General features: G+C 45.0%; 1 protein-coding gene across 4 annotated transcripts in view; it reads right to left on the minus strand.

Moving 5' to 3' along the window:
- Nucleotides 1-20,625, minus strand: part of Tbxas1 (thromboxane A synthase 1 (platelet)) — a 160,943-nt gene that overhangs the window by 91,649 nt on the left and 48,669 nt on the right. For all 4 annotated transcript variants that reach the window (XM_005405430.2, XM_005405431.2, XM_005405429.2 and 1 more), the window contains exon 4: nt 2,067-2,163. In XM_005405430.2, coding sequence (XP_005405487.1) covers nt 2,067-2,163 — 97 coding nt within the window. The remainder of the gene's footprint in view (nt 1-2,066; nt 2,164-20,625) is intronic.

Raw genomic sequence — 20,625 nt, forward strand, 5'->3', positions numbered from 1 at the left:
CAGTATGGATAACATATATTGAATAGGGAGACTCAGTCTCTGAGATCCCAGCGAGCCAGAAGCCCTCTGGGGGTCTTTGAACAGGGAAACAATGTCACAGTGTTTGGGAAGGGAATCTAAAGGCCACACCTAAATGTCTGCTCTTCCTTTGGCCATTCCAAGGGGGTGGAGGCAGCAGGACAGGCTGTCACTGTCACCTCTTTCTGGGGCCACGCGGTGTCTAGAGCTGGGCACGATGCTCTGGCCAGGTCAGAAGATGAGTGCATTTTGGGTGAGTAGTCCATTATTTGATTAAACTGTGACACCTAGAAATGTCACCTGAAGCAGCCGTCTCTTGCAGTGCAGTAGAAAGAGCACTAGATTTGTTCTGAAGGCGGTAGCATGCAAACGTCTGCTATTCCTCGAGTTAGGTGAGTGACAAAGGTGGGTCCCTGAACCCCTCTGAGCCTTAGTGTCCTTGTCAGTGAAACGGAAACACTGACGCTACCAGTCTCATAAGTTTTTGTGATGATGAAAAACAAAAACAGAGGCAAACAACCAAGCTAACAAATCCCTCTGGATGGCTGAATGGGTACAGAGTGCAGTGGGATGGACTTCCGGTCCCCCAGGTATCTCACATCCAGCAAGCTTTCCCCATGTGCACCCTGGGCAGCCTGAGCTCCCCACTGCAGGAAGCTCCGTGCCGTGCTGATCTCTGGTGAATGAATGACCAGCCTGCCCTGCTCACTGCCCATGAGCGCCTTGCAGACAAGATGGCATTTCCTCTGTCTTCACCCTCAGCACCGAGACACTGCTTGGCCAATGGCAGATGTGCAGAAAGTTTTCCAAGTAATCACCAGAAGAGTGAGTACATTACCTACCACCCCGGTCAGAGTAGAAAATAAAGTTTTATTTGACATCTCTCCCAAAAACTGATTGGCACAGGACTATCGGGATTCTTACAAGCATCTGTTTATGTAACTCACTTCAGATTTTTCCCAGGAATCAACATAAAAATTTTTGGTCCTCTCTGGTAGCATTCCTGTTTCCACATTTTTTTGAAAATATGAACAACACTGACCTCTGCCATTTTCTATCCTCTTTCTAATTTTTTGAGGTTTTTCATCAAAGATTTTGAAGTACTTTGTGCTTTCCAAAAATGATGGGATATGTAGGTTGGAGAACAGAACTAATAGAGGTTTCTTGGGGACAAATTTCCTGAGTAATGTGGTTTATCTTCCCTTTCTGACTTTCGTACTTTTACACTTTCTGATACTGTTCCATACACTCTTATATCAAGAGGTATAGGCGTAAGACTCTTGAAATTTTGCTTTCCTCCTTTTCTTTTCTCATAACTGCTCAGTATCCTCGGTCACTTGGTCTGTGCCATCCAGAGTCCCCTAGTTTTGAGCACAGCTTTAGAAAACATCCCTGATTTTAGTATTTTTGTTAACCTCAACTTCTCCTGAGTTTCACTTTCTTGAAGTGTTTCTTAAATGTAATGCCTCCTGTCTGTAGCAGTTCTGTACACTCTCCCTCTCAAATCCAAGTTCACTGGGAAGCTTAGTGTTTAGTAGGACTGACCTAGACCCAATAAAACTGGGGCCATCATACTCCTAGTGGGTCTCTCATACACACAGTCTTTTCATCTTAGAGTGGCCCTCCAGGACATTCATAGGCAGAGAGGTGGGCTTTATACACCATGGAGTATTACTGTACTAAAGAAGATTAAATCTGAGTCATTTGTAGGAAAATGGGTGTACCCTGAGATCACAATGCTAAGTGAAATAAGTCAGATAGCTTAAATATCACATGGCTTCTTTTATATGAGAAACTTCAAGTATACATAACTTAAAGAGCAAAATAAAGGATGGACTATAGGAATTAGAGAGATAGATCTTTTGCAAGGGAAAATGGGATCTAGAGGTAGAGGGAAGAGGGAGGGAGGCAGGGGGAGGGGGAGAAGTAAAAAGAATGAAGGTGTGCTATACACGTGTACCAATGCTCCAGGATGAATGCAATCACTGTACGCTGCAAACATGTACCAGCAAAAACTTTTTAAAACATATACCAAGACAGCTACATACCATTCTGTTGGTAAAGTTGTGGAAGTTCTCAACCAACACCTGCTTGATCATGTCTGGCTCAGAAATAACAATATACATTCGACGACCAAGATAGTACCTGGGGGGAATAAAAAAAATTACTTTAAAATGTGTTGCCTTTATCTATTCATTTCTCTCCCCCCCCAAAAAAAAAAAATTCACAGTGGCTTTGAATGAAGGGTAAAGATACACAGGAAGTAAAGATGTAGAGGAGATGAGGAAATATATGTTGTAATCCTAAGGGACAGTAGAACTATGATGATCTGACATCAGAGTTCTTCCACCAACATTCATGGAATGCCACCGTGTACCGTCCCTGGAGAGTCTAGGTCGGATAAGACACATCCCTGCCTTAAGGAGCTTATGTCCTGATGGGACAGTAGATCTTACAAGTGTCAGTGCAGTAAGAAGAGGTTCGTAAGATCCAGCAGTAAGACAAAGGAAAAAGGCAGAGGTCAGTGTTGTCTGTATTTGCCAAAAATGGGGAGGTAGGCATTCTAGCAGGGGAAGACCATAACCTTTGCATTGCTCCTTTAAAAGTATAAAGAAAATGACTAAACAGATGCTTGTGAGAATTAAAAAAGATTAGGTTTTCTGGGGACAGGCTGAACACCTGGTTTCTACAACTGTAGATGAAAAAGCTAGAGAGATATTTACTACATTTCAGGAAGAAATGGAAGAAAGGATCAGCCAGTCAGCTGTCGGTGGTGACCTCCTTCTGGAGTGAGTGCTTATGTGCATGTCTTAGTATATGCCTGGTACACGGTGGCATTCCATGAATGTTGGTGGAAGAACTCTGATGTCAGATCATCATAGTTCTACTGTCCCTTAGAGAGAGACAGGGTCTTACTATGCAACTCAGGCTGGCCGCAAGCCGATGGCAGTCTCCCACTCCTGCCTCCTGAGTGCTGAGATTATCGGTGTGCACTTCAACCTGCAGCTTTCATTGTATTTTTGAGAGTACAATACAGTGAGGTGCAAGGCAACCAGGATTAAGTAGCAGTGTCATTGTCTAACGTGAGGGACAAGTAGGCCATCAGCAAAGAGTGTGATGTCCTGGAGTGGGAGTGACACTGGAGGAACACCCAGCTCTGTGTTCCCCTCAGTGTTGGGGAGGGGAGAATGCAGGCTTCCCAGAGGCGGTGCTTCCTGGGTGAGCTCAGCAGAAGTTCATCCAGGAATGTGCTGACAGAGGAGGACAGTGTGCCAGGCAGAGGAGTGAGCTTGGGTACTGTCTGGGGCCACACTGGCTTGGGAAACACAGTGAGCTCCAATGATCAACCGTGCCAGGCAAAGGAGAGCAAGGCAGGGGACTTCTGTGCCATGCATGGTCCTACCGCATGGCCTTATGCCTTCAGGGATAATTTGACCAGTGCTGTATGCAGCTCAGAGCGTTAGAAGCAGATTTTAAAGTGCGAAGCATCTCAGTTTACTCTAGCATTCTTAGCTTGAACTTTTCATAAGCCAAAGTATTATGTTAATTTTTTAATTCTTCTCCTTGTCATTGATTTGAGGGAAGTGAGGAAAGAAATTGTCTGGCACAAATTAGACACTTAGAAACTCTTCACCTAGCTGATCATACTTTCCAAAGCTGCCAGGGAGATCTTTGGTCCACAGGAACTCAATAGCTATAGTACAAGCAAGAAAAGGACACCCAGTAGCTTCTCAATGGTTTTAACCTAGAGGACGAAAAGTAACACTATAAGGCCATAAGCCAATGCTTCTAGAAAACTTAGGGCAAGTGTCATGGGGTCTTCTGAGAATTGAGGGAAAGCTGTCTGCACCTTCCTAGGAAAAATGAATACCTTACAGTATTTTGTATACAATTTCAGGGTTTCTTGGATCCCTGAACCCTATTCCAGAACAGTGATTCTCAAAAAAAAATTTTAAATGACTCTTTGAGACAGGGTTTCAGTATACAATTCAGGCTGACCTTGAACTTATTTCATAGCCCAGGCTGGCCTCAAACTTGCAGTGATCTTCCTGCCTCAGCCTCCCAAGTGGTGGGATTAGAGGCATGCACCATCACACCAGGCTCTCAAACTTATCATTGGCTATTTAAGAAATGTAAATTAAAACAGCACAGATTCCATTTCACTCCACAAATAATGGCTATTATCAAGAAATCAGTCAATAACAAATGCTGGAGAGGCTGCAGGAGAAAAAGGAACCCTTCTTCACAGTTGAGGTATAAACTGGTATAACCACTATAGAAATCACTATGGAGATTCCTAAAAAAAAGTAAAAGAAGAAATTCCATTTCTACTGTGCCCCTTCTAGGTATCATCTGCAAAGAGTTAAAGACATCATATCACAGTGATGTACGCATACCTATGTTTACAGCAGCACCTTGGATTTATAGCTAACTCTTGGAAGTAGCCTTTATGTCCACCAACAGATGAATGGATAAAGAAAATGTATTTATGCATAATGGAGTATTACTGTGCCATAAAAGGTGAAAGATTTATATGATCTGAAGAGAAACCAGGGTATACTCTACCATAAAGAAAGCTAAAGTTGGGATGGGGATTTAGCTCAGCGGCAAAGCGCCTGCCTGGCAAGTGCAAGGTCGTGAGTCTGGTTCCCGGTACCGGAGAAAAAACAAAAAAAAAAGAAAGCTAAAGTTGAGTATTTGTAGGAAAATGGATGCACCTTGAGACCATAATGTTAAATTAAGTAAATCAGACACACAAGTTCAATACCACATGGTTTCTCTTATATGAGAAACTCAATATATAAATAAAATGCAAAGTAAAAGACAGACAAGAGGAAAGAAGAAAAAAATTATTGTTATCCAGCATGGACATGTGTCTAAAATGTGCCTTGATTTATTATAATTGCATTATGTGTTTTGTAGGATTTTTGCCCTATTAGTCTGGCTGTTAACCTGTATGTACAATAGTTAACTTTACAGGAACTTATAAAATGAATGAATGAATTTGATGCTGGCAAGAAAGAAGGATTGAGGGGAAGGGGGAAAAGTAATGAGATGTGTTCTGTATGCGTGCCAGTTCCGCAGAATGAATGTACTATGAACATGTACTAATAAAAATTAAAAAGTTTAAAAGTTATGTTAATTTAAAGAAAGAACATCTGGAAATTTCCCCCGTCCGGTAAAAGACAAGTTTATAGATTGAAAATGCTGAGTGAACTTTGAACAGTGTAAAGACAAAGAACTCTATACCATCATTATTAACCTTCTGCGAGCTAAACTAGAAAGGAAGGAAAGAATGAGGGAGAGAGAAAGACAGAGAGAGAGAGAGGAAAAAAAGAAAAGAAAAGAATCTTGAAAGCAACCAGAGAGAGATGATGGATCACCTATAGGGAACACCAATTCAAAGGACAGCTGATTTCTCATCAGAAACTATGGAGACCAGAAGGAAGTGGCACATTTTTCAAGCGCTGGAAAGCAAAGAATTGTCGATCACAAGTTGTCTATCTGTTGAACACATTTTTCAGAAAAGACGTAGAAACATCATCTTAGACAAAGCAAGGCTAAGAATTTGTCTCTGACAGACCCTACTCTTAAAGAAAGACTAAGAGTTCTCCAGTGAGGAAGGAAATGGTAACGGGAGAAAGTTTGGGAACTTCAGAAAGAAAAGTGCTGTGGAATAGGTAAAAATAATAAACTATCCTATTTTCATGAGTTTCAAAAATTATACTTGATGGATGAAGTAAAAATTGTAACACCATCTGATGTGATGAGGGTATTTAGAAGAAATACTTTCAAGCTGAGCATGATAGTGCAGGCCTATAATTCTCGCTACTTGGGAGGCTGAGATAGGAGGACTACAAGTTCAAAGCCAATCTGGGTAATTTAATGAGACCCTGTCTCAAAAGAAAAATATTTTTTTAAAGGATGAAGATGTATCTCAGCGGCAAGGTAACCCTGGTCTGAGTCCCAGGAATACAAAAACTATTTTTTAAAAAATAGTAAAAAATAAATACTCCAGGAAATTATACTTCAAAAATGTGAACATAAAAGGAAGTGAGATTTCTACATGTCACTTGAATCATACACTCATAAATTATGCACATTTGTGCAACCACTAATAAAATTATACAGTGATCTAAAAACTTTAGTAGGTCAAAATGGAATACTAAATAATGTCCAAGTAACCCACAAGTTCATAAAAGTGAAACAAGAAATGAGGGAACAAAATAAAATATCTTGCTACATTAAATATAAATATAATAATTAGATAACATATAAAAACCCAGAGTTGCCACTAAAATTATAGCACTAAAGGGTTAGGGATATAGCTCAGCAGCACAACACCTGCCTGGAAAGTGCAAGGTCACAAGTTCAATTCCTGGCTCCAAAAAGAAAAAAAAAAACAAAAAAACAAACGTTTATTTGCCAGGGAAATAGCTCAGCCACATAAGCACCTGCCTGGCAAGTGCAAGGTCTTGAGTTTGGTTCCTGATACAAAAATAAATAAATAAATAAACTTATAGCACCAAATGCTACCCTAGAAAAGTGGAAATACCTTAAATGAATAAACTATTTCCTACCCCCAAGAAACTAGAAAAAGAAAAATAAAAACCTAAGCCATACAAGAAGGAAATAAACATGATAAGAGCAGAAAGCAATGAAGAGAAAACAAAACAGTTTTAAAATTAATAAAACAAAAAATTAACTATTTGAGAAAATCAATGAATTTAATAACCATTTAGCAAGACCAACAAGAGAGAAGACACATATCACCAAATTAAGAGCGGGAAAGTGTCTCACCATAGATATGCTAGTCAAAAAAGGACAACTACAAACAACTTTAGACTGATGCTTTTGAAAACTAAGACACAATGGACCAGTTCCTTGAAAACAACAAACCTCTAAAATTCAACCAAGATGAGTGAAACAACTGAAATAATCCTATGTGCATAAAAAATTGAATTCATAGTTTTAAGTTTCCTGAAAAAACATCTCCATGCCCAGATGGTTTCAATGGATAATTTTACCAAATATTTACAGAAGATCTAATGACAGCTTTGTACAATCTCTTCTAAGAGGTAAAAGAGGAGAGAACATTTCTCAACTCAATTTATGAGAACCAGAATGAGATAAAGGTGGTACGAAAAAAGAAAACTATAGATCAGTATCCCTCAAGTCTTAGACACAAAAACCTTCAACTGATCAAATCTATCAATGTGTAAGAAGTATTACACATCACAACCAAGTGGTATTTATACTAGGTTCACAAATATGGCTCAATATTTTTAAATCATTCAACATAATCCACTTAATAACAGCCTTAAAGAAAGATATGATTAGATCTGTTGACCCAGAGAAATAATTTGATAAAATCAAGTGTTTGTTTATGATAAAGCTTTAAGAAATAGAGGGAAACTTCCTCACCCCAAGAAAGACATCTACCAAAGTCTGCAATGAACATCATACTTAGTGGTGAAAAGGCCATACTTTCCCCCAAGATTGGGACCAGGACAAGGATATCCACTCTCACTACTCATACAGATGGGACTGGAGGTTCTGGAAGTTCTGGTCAATATGATAAGACAAGAAAAGTAAATAGGAAGCATATAGATAGGAAAGGAAGAAAGGAAAAGAGTCTGTTTTCACATGACATGATTGTTCATGGAGGAATTAAGAAATCTGGGATTGAAGATCAACATACAAAAAAGTCCATAGCATTTCTACTTACTAACAGTGAACATGTGGAAAACAAAATTAAAACACGGTGCCATTTACCATGCTGATGGAGTTTAAGAGTTCCTGAATAAATGGAAAGTCTTACCATGTTCATAGATTGAAAGATAGTGTAAAGGTGTTAATTTTCCCAAAACTGGCCTATAGGTTTCACACAATTCCAAAGTCTAAGCAAGAACTTTTTGTAGGTGTAGATGAACTTATTTTAAAATATACAGGAAGTCAGTGAGTCCCTGCCTTACAAACGAGTTCCCGTCTGAGAGAATGTTCTTAAGTCGGACCGATTTGTAATCAACAGCGGGAGTCTCACACAGTACGCTTGTGCAAGTTCACAACTCAGATGTGCATAAGTTGGGGACTTAGTGTATCCAGACAAACAAAGGACTTAGAATAACCGGACCAATTTTGAAAAAGAGAAAGAAACAGAATCAGTGTATACATCAGATTTGGAGACCTGGTCATAGTAGTTAAGATAAGAGCGCATGGTATGGGGGAAGGCAGGAGAGGAGGCTCTATCTTTACACACGCACTAACATCTACATAAGCTCTGTGCGGGAACCAGTGTCAATCTCCTGGTTTTGCAAATGTACTATAAAAAAAGAAAATATACTATAGGTCAGGTGTGGTGGTGCATGCCTGTAATCCCAGCACTCCGGAGGCTGAGGAAGGAGAATTGCTGCAAATTGAAGACCAGCCTGGGCTACAAAGTGAGTCCAAGGCCAGCCTGAACTGCATAGTGAGACCCTGTCTCAAAAAGACAAAGAAAAAAAAAGAGAAAATGTACTATAATTATGAAAGTAGCTACCACTATGGGAGGCTCGGTAAAAGGCACACAGAAGCCCCTGTATGTTTTGTTGGTTTGTTTGCTTGTTGTAAGCTTCTCTGAATCTATAATTACTTCAAAATAAAATGTTTTAGAGAGTCAGTAGGAGCTCAATAAACTATAAAGCACAGCCCTGCTCCTCCCAAAGCCTAACCTACCAGGCCTGGGTAGGGCCCCAGAAAGGTGCATTTGAACAGGCTCTCAGATCCTACTGAATCTAGGACAGGGGTTTGCAGCCTTGGTGGCGGAGGCTCCTCAGAATCAACCGTGGAGCACTGAGAACATGATGGCTGGGTGCACCCAGCTCTCCCAGCCAGAACCTCACTGGGGTGGGACAGTCACCTGTTACTCTAACAAGCTTCCGGAGGACCCTACTGTGATTGACAATAAACAGATTGGGAACCCAAGTAAAAAACCTTGGTTTGTATCTAACCAAAGTTCACATCCATTCTCGTTTCCCTAAATTCTTAGATATAAAAGTAAAGCATGAATACTCTTTGGTAAGATATTTGTGTCGATCACATTACTATCAAAATAGTGTTGTCCATAATCTGGATTTTAAAGACAACAAAATAATAGTTGTGCATTCCAATGAAAGTTGTCCTTCTAAGTAGTCACCTGGGAGTGTTTCTGCTTTTTTTCTAGTAATATTGTTAATGCTAAAAACCATTTTTTGCTACAATTCCTTGGGAATTGCTGTAACCTTGCGAGAAAACTGGCCCTATTTTATATGTACATTGTGTAATCTTGTGAATGTATATTTATAAAAATGCTCATCTGCAGTTTGAGGAGCTCCTGGAAAGACCTTGAATAGAGAAAAATGTACGTGAAGCCCGTCTTGAGTACAGATGAGCTTCACATTCATGGTGTGTGGGATGGGGCCACTGTGGTTTTCTACCCACCGTGCCCTGGGGAGCCACCCTCCTCAATTCCATGTAGCTCTCAAGGAGCTGTCAGTTATAGAACCCTGTCCCTCTGGTCACTGGGATGGACCTACCCTCCAGGCATCCCATCTCCTTGGCAACCATGACTGGTCCAAGGGGTGCACACATAACCTGATCAAGGTCAGTCAAGATCCTTCATTGAGCTTTCCCCATGGACACTGGGTGACATGCTCTGTCTTTTTCCTGTAGCTACTAAATTGGAAATACAGTTTTCCTTTCTCTCTCTCTCTCTTTTTCTCTTTTCCCCCATCCCAGTTATTCTTTCCTTTTGAGCAGTTTCTTTTCTTTTCATAATATCTGTTATACCTTTCAGATTTTATTTACTCTTTCAGGTTCTTATACTAGGGAGACAATATGATGTTTACATATGCGAATCTGATTTATTTTACTTATGAGTATGGTCTCTAGTTACATCCATTTCCCTATAAAAGCCTCGAGTTTATCTTTCTTTCTTTTCTTTTTTTTTTTTTTTTTTTTTTTTTTTTTTTGTCTCTTTGAGACAGGGTCTCACTCTGCAGTTCAGGCTGGCCTTGAGGTCACTTTGTAGCCCAGGCTGGTCTCGAACTCACAGTGATCCTCCTGCCTCAGCCTTCCAAGTGCTAGGATCATAGGCATGCACCACCACACTCAGCTATCTTTCTTTATACTGAGTAATACTCCATTGTATAAAAATATCACATCTTTTTTATCCATTGTTAATTTCTCATCATCTTATTTTGAAATTCTGTATCGTTTTTATTTTTTATTCTTTAAAATTAAAAAAATTGGGAGTATGTGGATCTAGGGAGGTTGGTTGTCATTTTCCTACTGTACAGAGAGAAGCTGTCTGCAGAAAGAGCTGAGAGACCAGACAGAGACAATTGCTATGAGGTGCAAATTCACATCCAGGACTCTGCTTTCTATGGCTCTTCACCTGATCCCTCAAGCCTACATCAGCTAGTCCATGCTAAGGTTAGTGCGATGCTGGTGTCTGTCTTGTAGAATCAAAAGTCCTAGCTAGCAAGGTGTCCCTCTCCCTTCTCCTCCTTATGACCATCTGATGTCATGGACCTCTCAAAGCTTGTGTCCCTAGAAGGGCCTGATCTTGGTTTTGTACTTGGTGTGAGTGACAGTTTGTATATTCCCACCAGAGCTCATATTGAAGTTCGACCCTCATATTGAGTCAGAGGTGGGACCTTGAAGAGGCCATTAGGTCAGGAGAGCTCTGCATCATTCCTGGACTAGCCCATTCATTAGCCCAACTGATGCTGAGGATGGATCTGGTGTAAAAAGCCAGTTGGCCGTCTCTTGGAAGCAACCCTGTGATGCCTAGCACCCTCTGGGACTCTGCAAGAGTGTTCACAGCAAGAAGCCCTCCTCAGATGCAACCCCTTCACTGGGCCTCTCAGCCTCCAGAGCCACCAACTGGACAAACCTTTCCTCTTTATAAATTAACCTGTCTGCAGTGTTCAGTGATAGCAACAGAAAAGGAACTAAGGTGGTTATGAATGCCTGGCAATGTCTTCCTGCTTCCTGAGACAGCAGGAGAGCCCAGCAGGTGGAATGCATGGCCATCATTCTAGGAATAAACTCCTGAAACTCTGGCTGCCACTGAAATATGAGTGAAGACTAGGTAATTTCTGCAGTTTGCTATAGCTTTACATCCTACCATTCTTACAAACTCCCATGGAGATTAAATTATGGTTTTGAATATTAAGTCTGCTCTCTGCAGGGTGCAAAGCAACTTTCTAAACCAGCAAAACCAGTAAGTGAAGTATTTGGATGGGTTGCACGTCTTTCTTGGTACCTTTGAGGCAACAATTGTTAGCATTTATTGAGTGCCTATTGTATGTGTTACTGGTATTATCTCATCTAATCCTCCTAGTGATGGATGCAATAGTTCTTATACCCACTTTCCAGAGCAGGAAACTGAGGTCAAGTGTGGTTAAGGAACTTGACCCCAGCCTCAGGCAGAGCTGTCTCCCACCACTGAACACGTTGCTATCTCCTCTTCTCCCAGGATGCCTTGCCTGTGGGATGGCTTGGTGCAAGTAGGTGTGCGATAGATAACAGAGGGGCTGCTAGCCCTGCAGACTGTGACTCGAAAGGTGGAGACTTAGGGCAGATTCTTGCTTAATGGACCAGAAAACCCCAGTCCAATTAAGGAGGTCAGGTCTCGCTCCCGTCTAATCCAGAGTTGTGTGTAGGCTCCTTTAGGGACAAGAAATCTGTAACCGGTTATTCATTTACACTTATTTATGCACATAATAATTTGCTTATTCAACTCCAAAGCACCTGGCTGACCAGAGAATGTAGGCAAATCAGGGAAGTATTGTGCAGACAAAAATAACACTTGTTTGACTTGTTTAATTACTGGTTTTCTTTTTTTTAAAAAGGCTGACCAGTTGGTTCAACCAAAATAGCACAGCTGCTTTCAGGGGAGTGAAGGAGGAGAGGCTGTTGGTATTAGCCTGGGAGCTGCCTGGCCATTTCGGAGGGCTTGCCCCTGCCAGGGCTGACCGAGATAGAAAGATTGTTTGTGGGGTGGGGTGGGGTCACCCACAAGCACAGACACATAAATATGTCCAAGTTACGCTGCTAAATAGAAAAGTGCATTGTAAAATAGTATGTATGGTTCTGTTAGTAGATAATAGGCAATCTTGTTGTTTTATTTTATTTTAATTTTTATTTTTTGAGACAGAGTCTCACTATGTAGTCCAAGCTGGCCTTGAACTCATTATGTAGCCCAGGCTGACCTTGAACTGACAACAATCCTCCTGCCTCAGCCTCCCGAATGCTGGGACCATAGGCATGCACCACAATGCCCTGCTACAGGGCTGGGGATATAGCTCAGCAGCATAGTGCCTACCTAGAAAGCATGAGGTTGTGAGTTCGACTCCCAGTACCAACAACAACAAAAAAATAGAATTGCTTCTGGGCCAGGGATATAGCTCAGTGGCACAAGCGCCTGCCTTGCAAGGATAAGGTCCTGAGTTCTATTCCCGGTACCAAATAAATAAATAAATAAAAGAACTGATACAGTGCCCTGCTACAGCCAATCTTAGTATTAATTAATGCATTCAAGAAGTGCTTATTGAGCATATACTTTGTGCCAGGTATCGTGCTGTGTCCCGCTGACAAACTCCTAAAAGTCTGGAAGAAGATGTTTCAGACAACTAACGGTGCCCTGTCTGCAGCCAGAAATTGTGAGGCTGTTTATTTCTCATGTTCTTTATTTCTTTAATATTCCAGTATTTTATAAGAGCATGTGACTTTGGAACAGGAGAAGGGAAAGGGGACATGCCACTGGATTGGCCCCACTGAGGCTGCTGGGGGGGGTGAGGTGGGCAGTGCCCCAGCAGCAGGCACTGGAGTCTCAGGGACTCAGCTCCAGGCCTGGTCTTGTGACTTAACAACTGGGTCATCTTGAGCAAATCCCAGCCTTCTTCTGCCTGTTTCTTTGGTGAAAGAGCCTGCGTCAGGGTGAGAGGAGAAGTTTGTCAGCAGTGGCGTTGTACGCAAATGTGGGCAGTGACCAGCAGCCCTGAAGCAGTGGGGCTGCCCCACATGGTGCCCAGGGGGAGATAGGGAGGCTCCTGTTGGGGAGCTGGTCCCTCCAAGTCAGTGGGAGGAACAGGAACACATGCGTGACTGATGAGGGCCTTCCGTCCTCTGCCCACTGCTGAACACAGGCTAACGGGGAAGTCCTCACAGAGCTCCGTGACAGTTTATTTCCCAGCGGGTGGGGGACACTCCAGGGTAACTGCTGTCCTGGCCTGAGTCCCTCCTTTGGCTGGGACATAGACACGAAGGTGCCAGGAAGCTGCACCAGGGGCAGGGTGAGTTGATGCTATTAGTGATCACAGTTGTGTGTCTGAGACTCACGACTTCCAAAATGTTTGGAGAAGACAAAGAACTCCCGGTGCTGGGAGCTCCTGGGCTCACCGGACTCCTCCTGGGCTGGGCGGCTGCCACAGTGCCGTGGAGAAGCCTTTGGCCCCAGGAATCTTGGCGCTCTGTCCTTGCTAGGCTCACAGTGGCATGGTGCCCTTTCTGGTCCGCTATCCAATCTGTCAGTATGGCCAGAGGTGGAGCTGGCTGAATGGCAGAGCAGACTCAAGCTACCAGGGAGACCTCTTGAGGAGCCTGTGACAGGCACAGGGCTTGGAGTCCAGAGGCGCTTTCTCCCCCTGCTGTCTGTCACTGTGGACAGGGCTGTCCATCAGCCTGAGGGCACTCACGCCTGGGGACCCTGCGCAAACAAACGCAGCGGCACTGCAGTCTACGCCGCACTCTCTCCTGCCTCTTCCTGCTGGCGGAGTCCCCGCCCCCGCTTCCTGGCCACCCTTGTACAGCCCCTCAGAGACTCATGTCTCAGGCGGTCTGCTTTGTCTGGCCTGCTGCTTCCTGGCCCTACCTGGGGTCCCCAGCTCAGTGTCTGCACCCAGTTCCTGGAGATCTGCAGAACCGATTAGGTCGCCCCTTAGCAGAAACACTTCATGGCTTGCAAAGAGCCGGCCCTGTGGGGTCTTTGCATGTGGCACATGACAGCCTTCAGGCCGTGGCCCCGCCTTGCTCTGTGGCCTCGCCCGCTCTATTTCCCAGCACCCCAAGAGCCAGCGCTAATGATCAATCTGCAGTCCCAAGGCCCACTCGAACTCTCATTTCTGTGCCTTGTACACGCTGTTCCCCTTTCTTGCCTGTTGACTCCTAGTGGTTCCCCAGTAATTGTAATTTTTTCTTTTTCTTTTCTTTTTTTTTTGAGACAGAGTCTCACTATGCACTTCAGGCTGGCCTCGAACGCACTTAGGTAGCCCAAGCTGGCCTCGAACTCAAGGTGATCCTCCTGCCTCAGCCTCCCCAGTACTGATGTCACTTTTCCTTAACTGTTGATTTCCAGTACTTTAAGTGCAGGGACCTTGCCTTATTTATCTTGCGTGGCTGGGGTTGACTACAGTGGCACACCGGCTCTAGGAGCTCCCTGGTGTTGATGAAGGTGCTGTCTCTCTCATACGGACCACCACAGTAGCTCCTCACCCACTTCTCTGTCTCCAAACCAGCCCCCATCAAGGCCAAATCCACCTTTTCAAGACAGGAGCTGACCGTGGGCTCCACTTCCTCTGAACACCTATGGCTATCTGTTATTGGAAGTGACAGGCCATGGCTTCTTGATGTACCCAAGGGCCTTTCTTGGACCAAAGTTTCCAGATTTCCTCAGTTCACGGCACCCTTAGTGACTCAATAATCTTTACATCATCCTTTAGGCCAAAGAAGTACTCAATGGTCTCATTTCTCAATAGTTCCATACAAACAATGAGGGTTCACGGTCTTGACAATTTAGTGGGCATCTGAAAAACTCATGCACATATATTTGAAGCAATTCTCATAGAGACCGACAGGTGTCGCTGTATTTTCCATGAATATTTATGATGTCCCAGGAAGTCCCAAATTCATGGTAGACCCCTGGGGTGCCTCAGTACACAGTTTGGGAAACATAGCCTTACTTCTTGCTACTAAAGCTATCTGTGGGCCTTTACATTTTCCATCTTTCTCCATGCCCCATTCCTTTGCACAGACCTTTCCTCTGAAGTAACAGTCTCCCTCTTTAGCACAGAAAACCCTTCCGGGACATCAGGTCTCCCGCCCTCTCTTTTGCGGAGCTGTCTCAGTCCCTTCACTCCTGGCAGTTTCCAAGGAACTTGGCGCATTTCACTCTTGATCTGCATCACGTCGTTTATCTATCAGCAGCCTTCTCCCTGAGCTTTTCGAGGACAGAGCCCTGAGGTCCCGGTTCCTGCTCCTGGAAGACCTGAAGCCAGACTTGAGACCTCACAACTTTTTCCTGTTTATTCACATTTACCCTACATTGCCCAAGCCACCCTGTGCCTGGCCGCTCTCTAACTCCTGGGGCCACTCTGCCTACTGTACTCCCACCCTCCTAGAGAGATGTCCCCTGTCCCCTGAGTGCCTGCCTTTGTGGCCCACACACGGGGTGAGTCCCAGGTCTAGAAGGGCAAAGACTCACTCAGTGGTTGCTGAACACTCAGGACCCTCACATCTTTCCCACTCCAGCCCAAAGACCTCATCTGAATCAGCTTCCATGGCGCGGTGACGTGGAGATTACCTGTCACTCAGGCCTCCTTTCAGCGCAGAACTTACTGTCCAGCTGCAGAGACAGCTGTCAGCCCCTTCTGTACTGGTTTTAGCTGCAGGGATCCCCATTTCTTGAGGGGACCCCTTTCTTGGAAAAGGCATCCAGTGACTGGGCTAGACAGGGGGTGGGAGCAGTCATTACACCCTGTGGGAGGAGGACTGTCAGCTTCTAGAAACCAGCCTACAAAACATGGCTCTCGGGCTGGGGATTTAGCTCAGCGGCAAAGCGCCTGCCTGGCAAGCGCAAAGTCGTGAGTTCGGTTCCCGGTACCGGAGAAAAACCAAAAAAACCAAAAACAAAACATGGCTCTCACAAGTCAAGAGCTACTAGCAAAAAGGATAGTGATGAACATCTTGTTATGGCTTAGTTCTAAGATGTCCCCCAAAGTATCACGTGTTTGGAAGGTGACTGAATTGTGGGGTCTATAGTCATCAGTGGATTCATCCATGGATGAATTTAGGGCTAAATGTGCCGACAGGAGGTGGGGCCTGGTTGGTGGTCACTGGGGTGTAGCCTGGAAGGTGAGTTCTTGTCCGGGGCTCCTCTTTCTTCTCTGCTTCCTGGCTGCCATAGGTTGAGCAGCTTCCCTCCACCGCGCCCCTCTGCCATGCTGATTCTACCTTGGAGCCAACTGACCGTGGACTGAATCTTTTGAAATGTGAGCCAAAGTACATTTCTTCTCCTTCAAGTTGCGAGTGTCAGGAATTTTGTCCTGGCAGCCGGAAGTGACGAATGTACGTCCTCAGCCTGGCAACCAAGACTTTCCAACCTGTGATGGCAATGGGCCAATCCATTTCTGTCTCTCTCCAGCTGTCAGCTTCCCTTGCCTGCCATTCCCTCCTCCAGGCCTTTAACTGTTCGTACTGGGCGGGATGCCCTTGCCTCTTCCCTCTTCTCTCACTCTTCCCACTTATTTGCCCTTCAAGACCAAGCTCAATGCCTGGGGATATAGCTCAGTGGTACAGCACCTGCCTGGCAATCTTGAGGTCATGAGTTCGATTCCCAGTACCAAAAAAAAAAAGACCAAGCTCAAGTTCCTTCCTCTTCTCCTAGAAGCTGTCTCTGCCTTCATGGGCCATGATCCAACCCAATTTGTGGCTGTGGATTAGTTGTCCTGCTCGGGAAGTAGCTGGTCGCTTCCTACCTGGATTTCTTGGGTAACCTAGCTCATGTCTGTGTGTTGTTACTAGGTGACAACTTTCTTTGGGAAAAGGGACATGAGTGGACTTGTGGAGGGGAGGGATGGTCTCTGCCACTGCCATCAGCTTGATGCTACATACGGAGCAAATATCGCCATAGCTGTTCCGTGGACCATGTCCAGAGTCGGGCAGGAAGAGATGCTCCTTGACACAGGGCAACTGCCCCCTCTGTCTTTGTGCCATGGGAAGACCAGGGCACAGACCTGGGAGGACGAGCAAGGTCATGATGGTGGGAGGAGGGAGACCATCCCAGAACAAGCAGAGAACTGACAGTAGCAAGCACACTGCATTTGGAGTCAGGACCCTTGCGTGTCTGTGTCACTGCCCCACTCCTGGTAGATTTCCCAGGTGGCAGGTAAAAGAGCAGCTTCACCAGCCCCCTTAGGGACCCCCATGCCTACTGCTGGGACTCTGTGTGGTTAGTCCCTGGGCTGGTTTCTGAGTGTGACATAGGGTCCGTGAGGATGTGGGGCCCCTATCACACAGCCAGCCTGGGAGGGACCCATGACTCTACCAGTGGAGCTGCCAGGAAAGACGAGGCCTTGCTATGACTCCCCACCCTGCATGACCTCACACCATCTTCTGCACCCTTGCCTGGGTGCCACAGCCACACCACAGAAAACACACACAGTGCTCCCTCTATGAAGGACGGGGCTGCCACCATGGCCTGGGGTGCAGATGGTACCTGGGTGTCTCCAGGATGCTGTGCAGAAGAGACCGCAGGCCTGGCAGCCAGGAGACACAGGTCCAAGGATGCTGTATGTCTCCCAAGTCCTGGCCATAGGGCAGCTGCTCTCTGCACTTTCTGGAAGGAGGCAGAAAGATGGGCTCCCCTGGCCCTGGGGATCTTCATCTGGGAGATGGAGCAGTCCTTTCTGTCCTGATGAGGTATGGCTATATTAACCTACAGTAAAGTTTTCTTCAAACAGAGCTCTGGCTGCAGGAGAGATAGGGCAGCAAGGGGGAAAAATACCCGAAACAAACCTATAACGATAAACCTCCCTCCTCTATTGAACATACCCGCCCATTTAATTTATTCAGTTAATAAAACTTATTCCCCAGAGGAGAACAGGCAGAGGTAAGCTGCAAACCAATCTGCCTGTGTGAGCAGGGGTATATATGTATATCTCATAACAATAAAAAAAGAGTAATTAAGAGATGTATTGAAGTGTGTAGAAATCCTGAAGGACATTGAAAATTCCAATTCAAGTTACTGTCCTTGGCGCAAATTTAATTCAATCGGGAATAGATAAATAAAAATAAAGAAAAAACAAATTCAGAACAGATGTTAGGCAAGCAATTTTTTTCACAGTAAGAATCATAAACATGAAGAACAGCCTATAAGGCGAAGTTGTTGATGCAAACCAGCATCAAGCTACTAAATAAATAGTTGGATGGCACCGCAGGGACAAAGAGACATTAAAATAGTCATTTAGCTGTCCCTGAATATTTTCGCCCACACATTATGCCCAGGCATGTATATTCTAGGGTTTGGGAGGGAATGGCGTGTGTGCTTGTGCGTGTGTGTATGTGTGTGCGCCGAACTGCATAGATTACATGCAACATAGATTGGTGTAAGAATAAGTGGTGTTTGGTCACCTCTCCCTACAGGATGTTTAGATGCAGAAGATGACCCTCAGGCCACAGGAAGAATGTGCTGTCCGGAGCTAGGTATCAGAAAGCCCAGGTGCATGATGCTGAGAAAAGGAATATGTGACAGCTGAAGAATTTCAGATACAGCTGGAGAGAAACAAGTGGTAGGGAGGAAATTCAAGCACAGATCATAGAGATGCTGATATGGGGGCTGATTATTCCAGCCCCTGCCCCCACCTCATGGCTAGGAAATGAGGTATGAAGAAGGGAGACGTCTGGATGCCATGTGCCACTTCCTTGGAGCCACTGCTCACCTGGGAGGGCTGCCAGGCCAGGGGCTCACAAAGACACAGAGGACAGCACACGCTGGGCCAGCTATGGCACGAGCTCCCGAAGTCAGCGGTCACCTCAGGGGACCCGTGGCTGCAGGCAGGCTCCGCCACCCAGGCCAGAGGAGCCGAGGAATCACAGAATCCCCGTGCCCCTTTGGGTATCACATCAGCTGCGAGGAGACAGGTGCTCACTTGTGTTTTCATGGGGAGAGAAGTAGTCAAGAGCCCCAGTCTAGTTCCATGGCTAGGAAAGCTGAGCCAAGCCCAGAAACCAGATCTGGCTTCTAACCTGCATGCCTTCTGGTGCCTCTGAGTTAGGCTAGGGGCAATGCAGCCACGGAAGAAACCAGTTGACCGTGTGGGTGAATGGGTCCCAGCTGGTGTCAGGAGATGGTTTCCTTTAGTTGTCTGCTTTCCTTTGGTTCCCAGGATGGCCTTTTGTAGTATAAGTCAATTTGCGTCATCTGAACTCACTACCAATCAGGATGATTCTGGCCCTTCCATCCCCAAGCCTTGATTTTTAAGAGCTGCTTTCCCCTATTCCTTCCACTGGTCTCCCAGAAAATAAGACCAGTTATCAAAATTAGCAAAATAACAAGGTCTTCCTGTTTGAAGTTTCCCTGGGGACAGATTTGCCATGAAGGCCATGTACTGAGAGGCAGTTAGTGTAGTTACTCAACAAGTATTTACTGAGCACCTGTTACGTGTCAGGCACTGTTCTAGATGCTAGGAATAGCCAGATGAACAGAGACAGACAAAGTTCCTGTCTCCTGGAGTATGGGTTCTATCAGCTGAGAGCAGGACAATGAACAACGAGCTGTATAATCTGTTGTCAAAGTAGATGTGCCAGTAATGCGTGAGTACTTAAGTGTATCTAAGGAACAACACAGGAAGAGCCTGTGGAACGGGAAGTCATTGGAGTAATTAAGAGGACCCGTATGGTCCTGCTCACACTGCTTACTAACCATGTGCCCTCTCACCTTAGAGTTGCTCTTGTTTCTGTATAAATTAAGGGTAAGGTGATCATGCCAGCCAGACTTGAAGTGTTTTGGCAAAGTTGCATGAGACCCTACATTGGAAAGATACGCCCGACACAAAGTGTAAGAAAATGCTTACGGATTGTAACACTGGATATGTAAATGGTCCTAAGGAACAAAGATGTATATCTTTTACAGTCATAAAAGAGATAGCTCATTGGGTTTTCCCCTAGGCCTACAAATGGCCTCCTAATGGATATCCACAGCAGGGTTGTTTGCTGAAGACCACTGGGTCTCTCCCTTGGGGGCAGTGGAGGGATAAGACAGATATCGGTGTTAAGCGACAGTTACAAGCAATACATTTGATGGGCACACAGCAACACGACTGTTAGAGTTTGGCGGCACTGAGATGGAGGTTCTGCTCAAAGCTGCGTGTGCTCAGAGGTGGGGCTTGTGGAAGGTGATTGGGTTATGGGGAGCTACAGCTGACTTGGTTTTGGGAGGTGGGACTGGGTTGGAAGAAGCAGATCCCTGAGGGTGTGATCTGAAAGAGTGTATTCCCCCGCACCTCTTCCCTGGACTGTCAGGTTTCTGGGTGCCGTGATGTGAGCATCTTTTCCTCTACCAGGCCCCTCTACCACGCTGTTTCTTCTTTGGAGCTGGAGGACCACGGAGTGAAACTCTTAAAAAGTGCGAGCAGAAATAAACCTGGCCTCCTTGGAGCTGCAGGTATTGTGTCTCAGCAACGAGAAAAGTGACTTAGACAGAAACGGGATTGTTGTGACCATGGTATCTCCCCTGCCAGGTAAGTATTAGCGATGGGATCTTGAAGGCACAGAACTAGATGAAAAACTAAGGCATAAGGTGATATC

This window comes from Chinchilla lanigera, unplaced genomic scaffold, assembly GCF_000276665.1.
Source record: "Chinchilla lanigera isolate Chin_1 unplaced genomic scaffold, ChiLan1.0 scaffold00093, whole genome shotgun sequence".
In the NCBI taxonomy this organism is placed as follows: domain Eukaryota; kingdom Metazoa; phylum Chordata; class Mammalia; order Rodentia; family Chinchillidae; genus Chinchilla; species Chinchilla lanigera.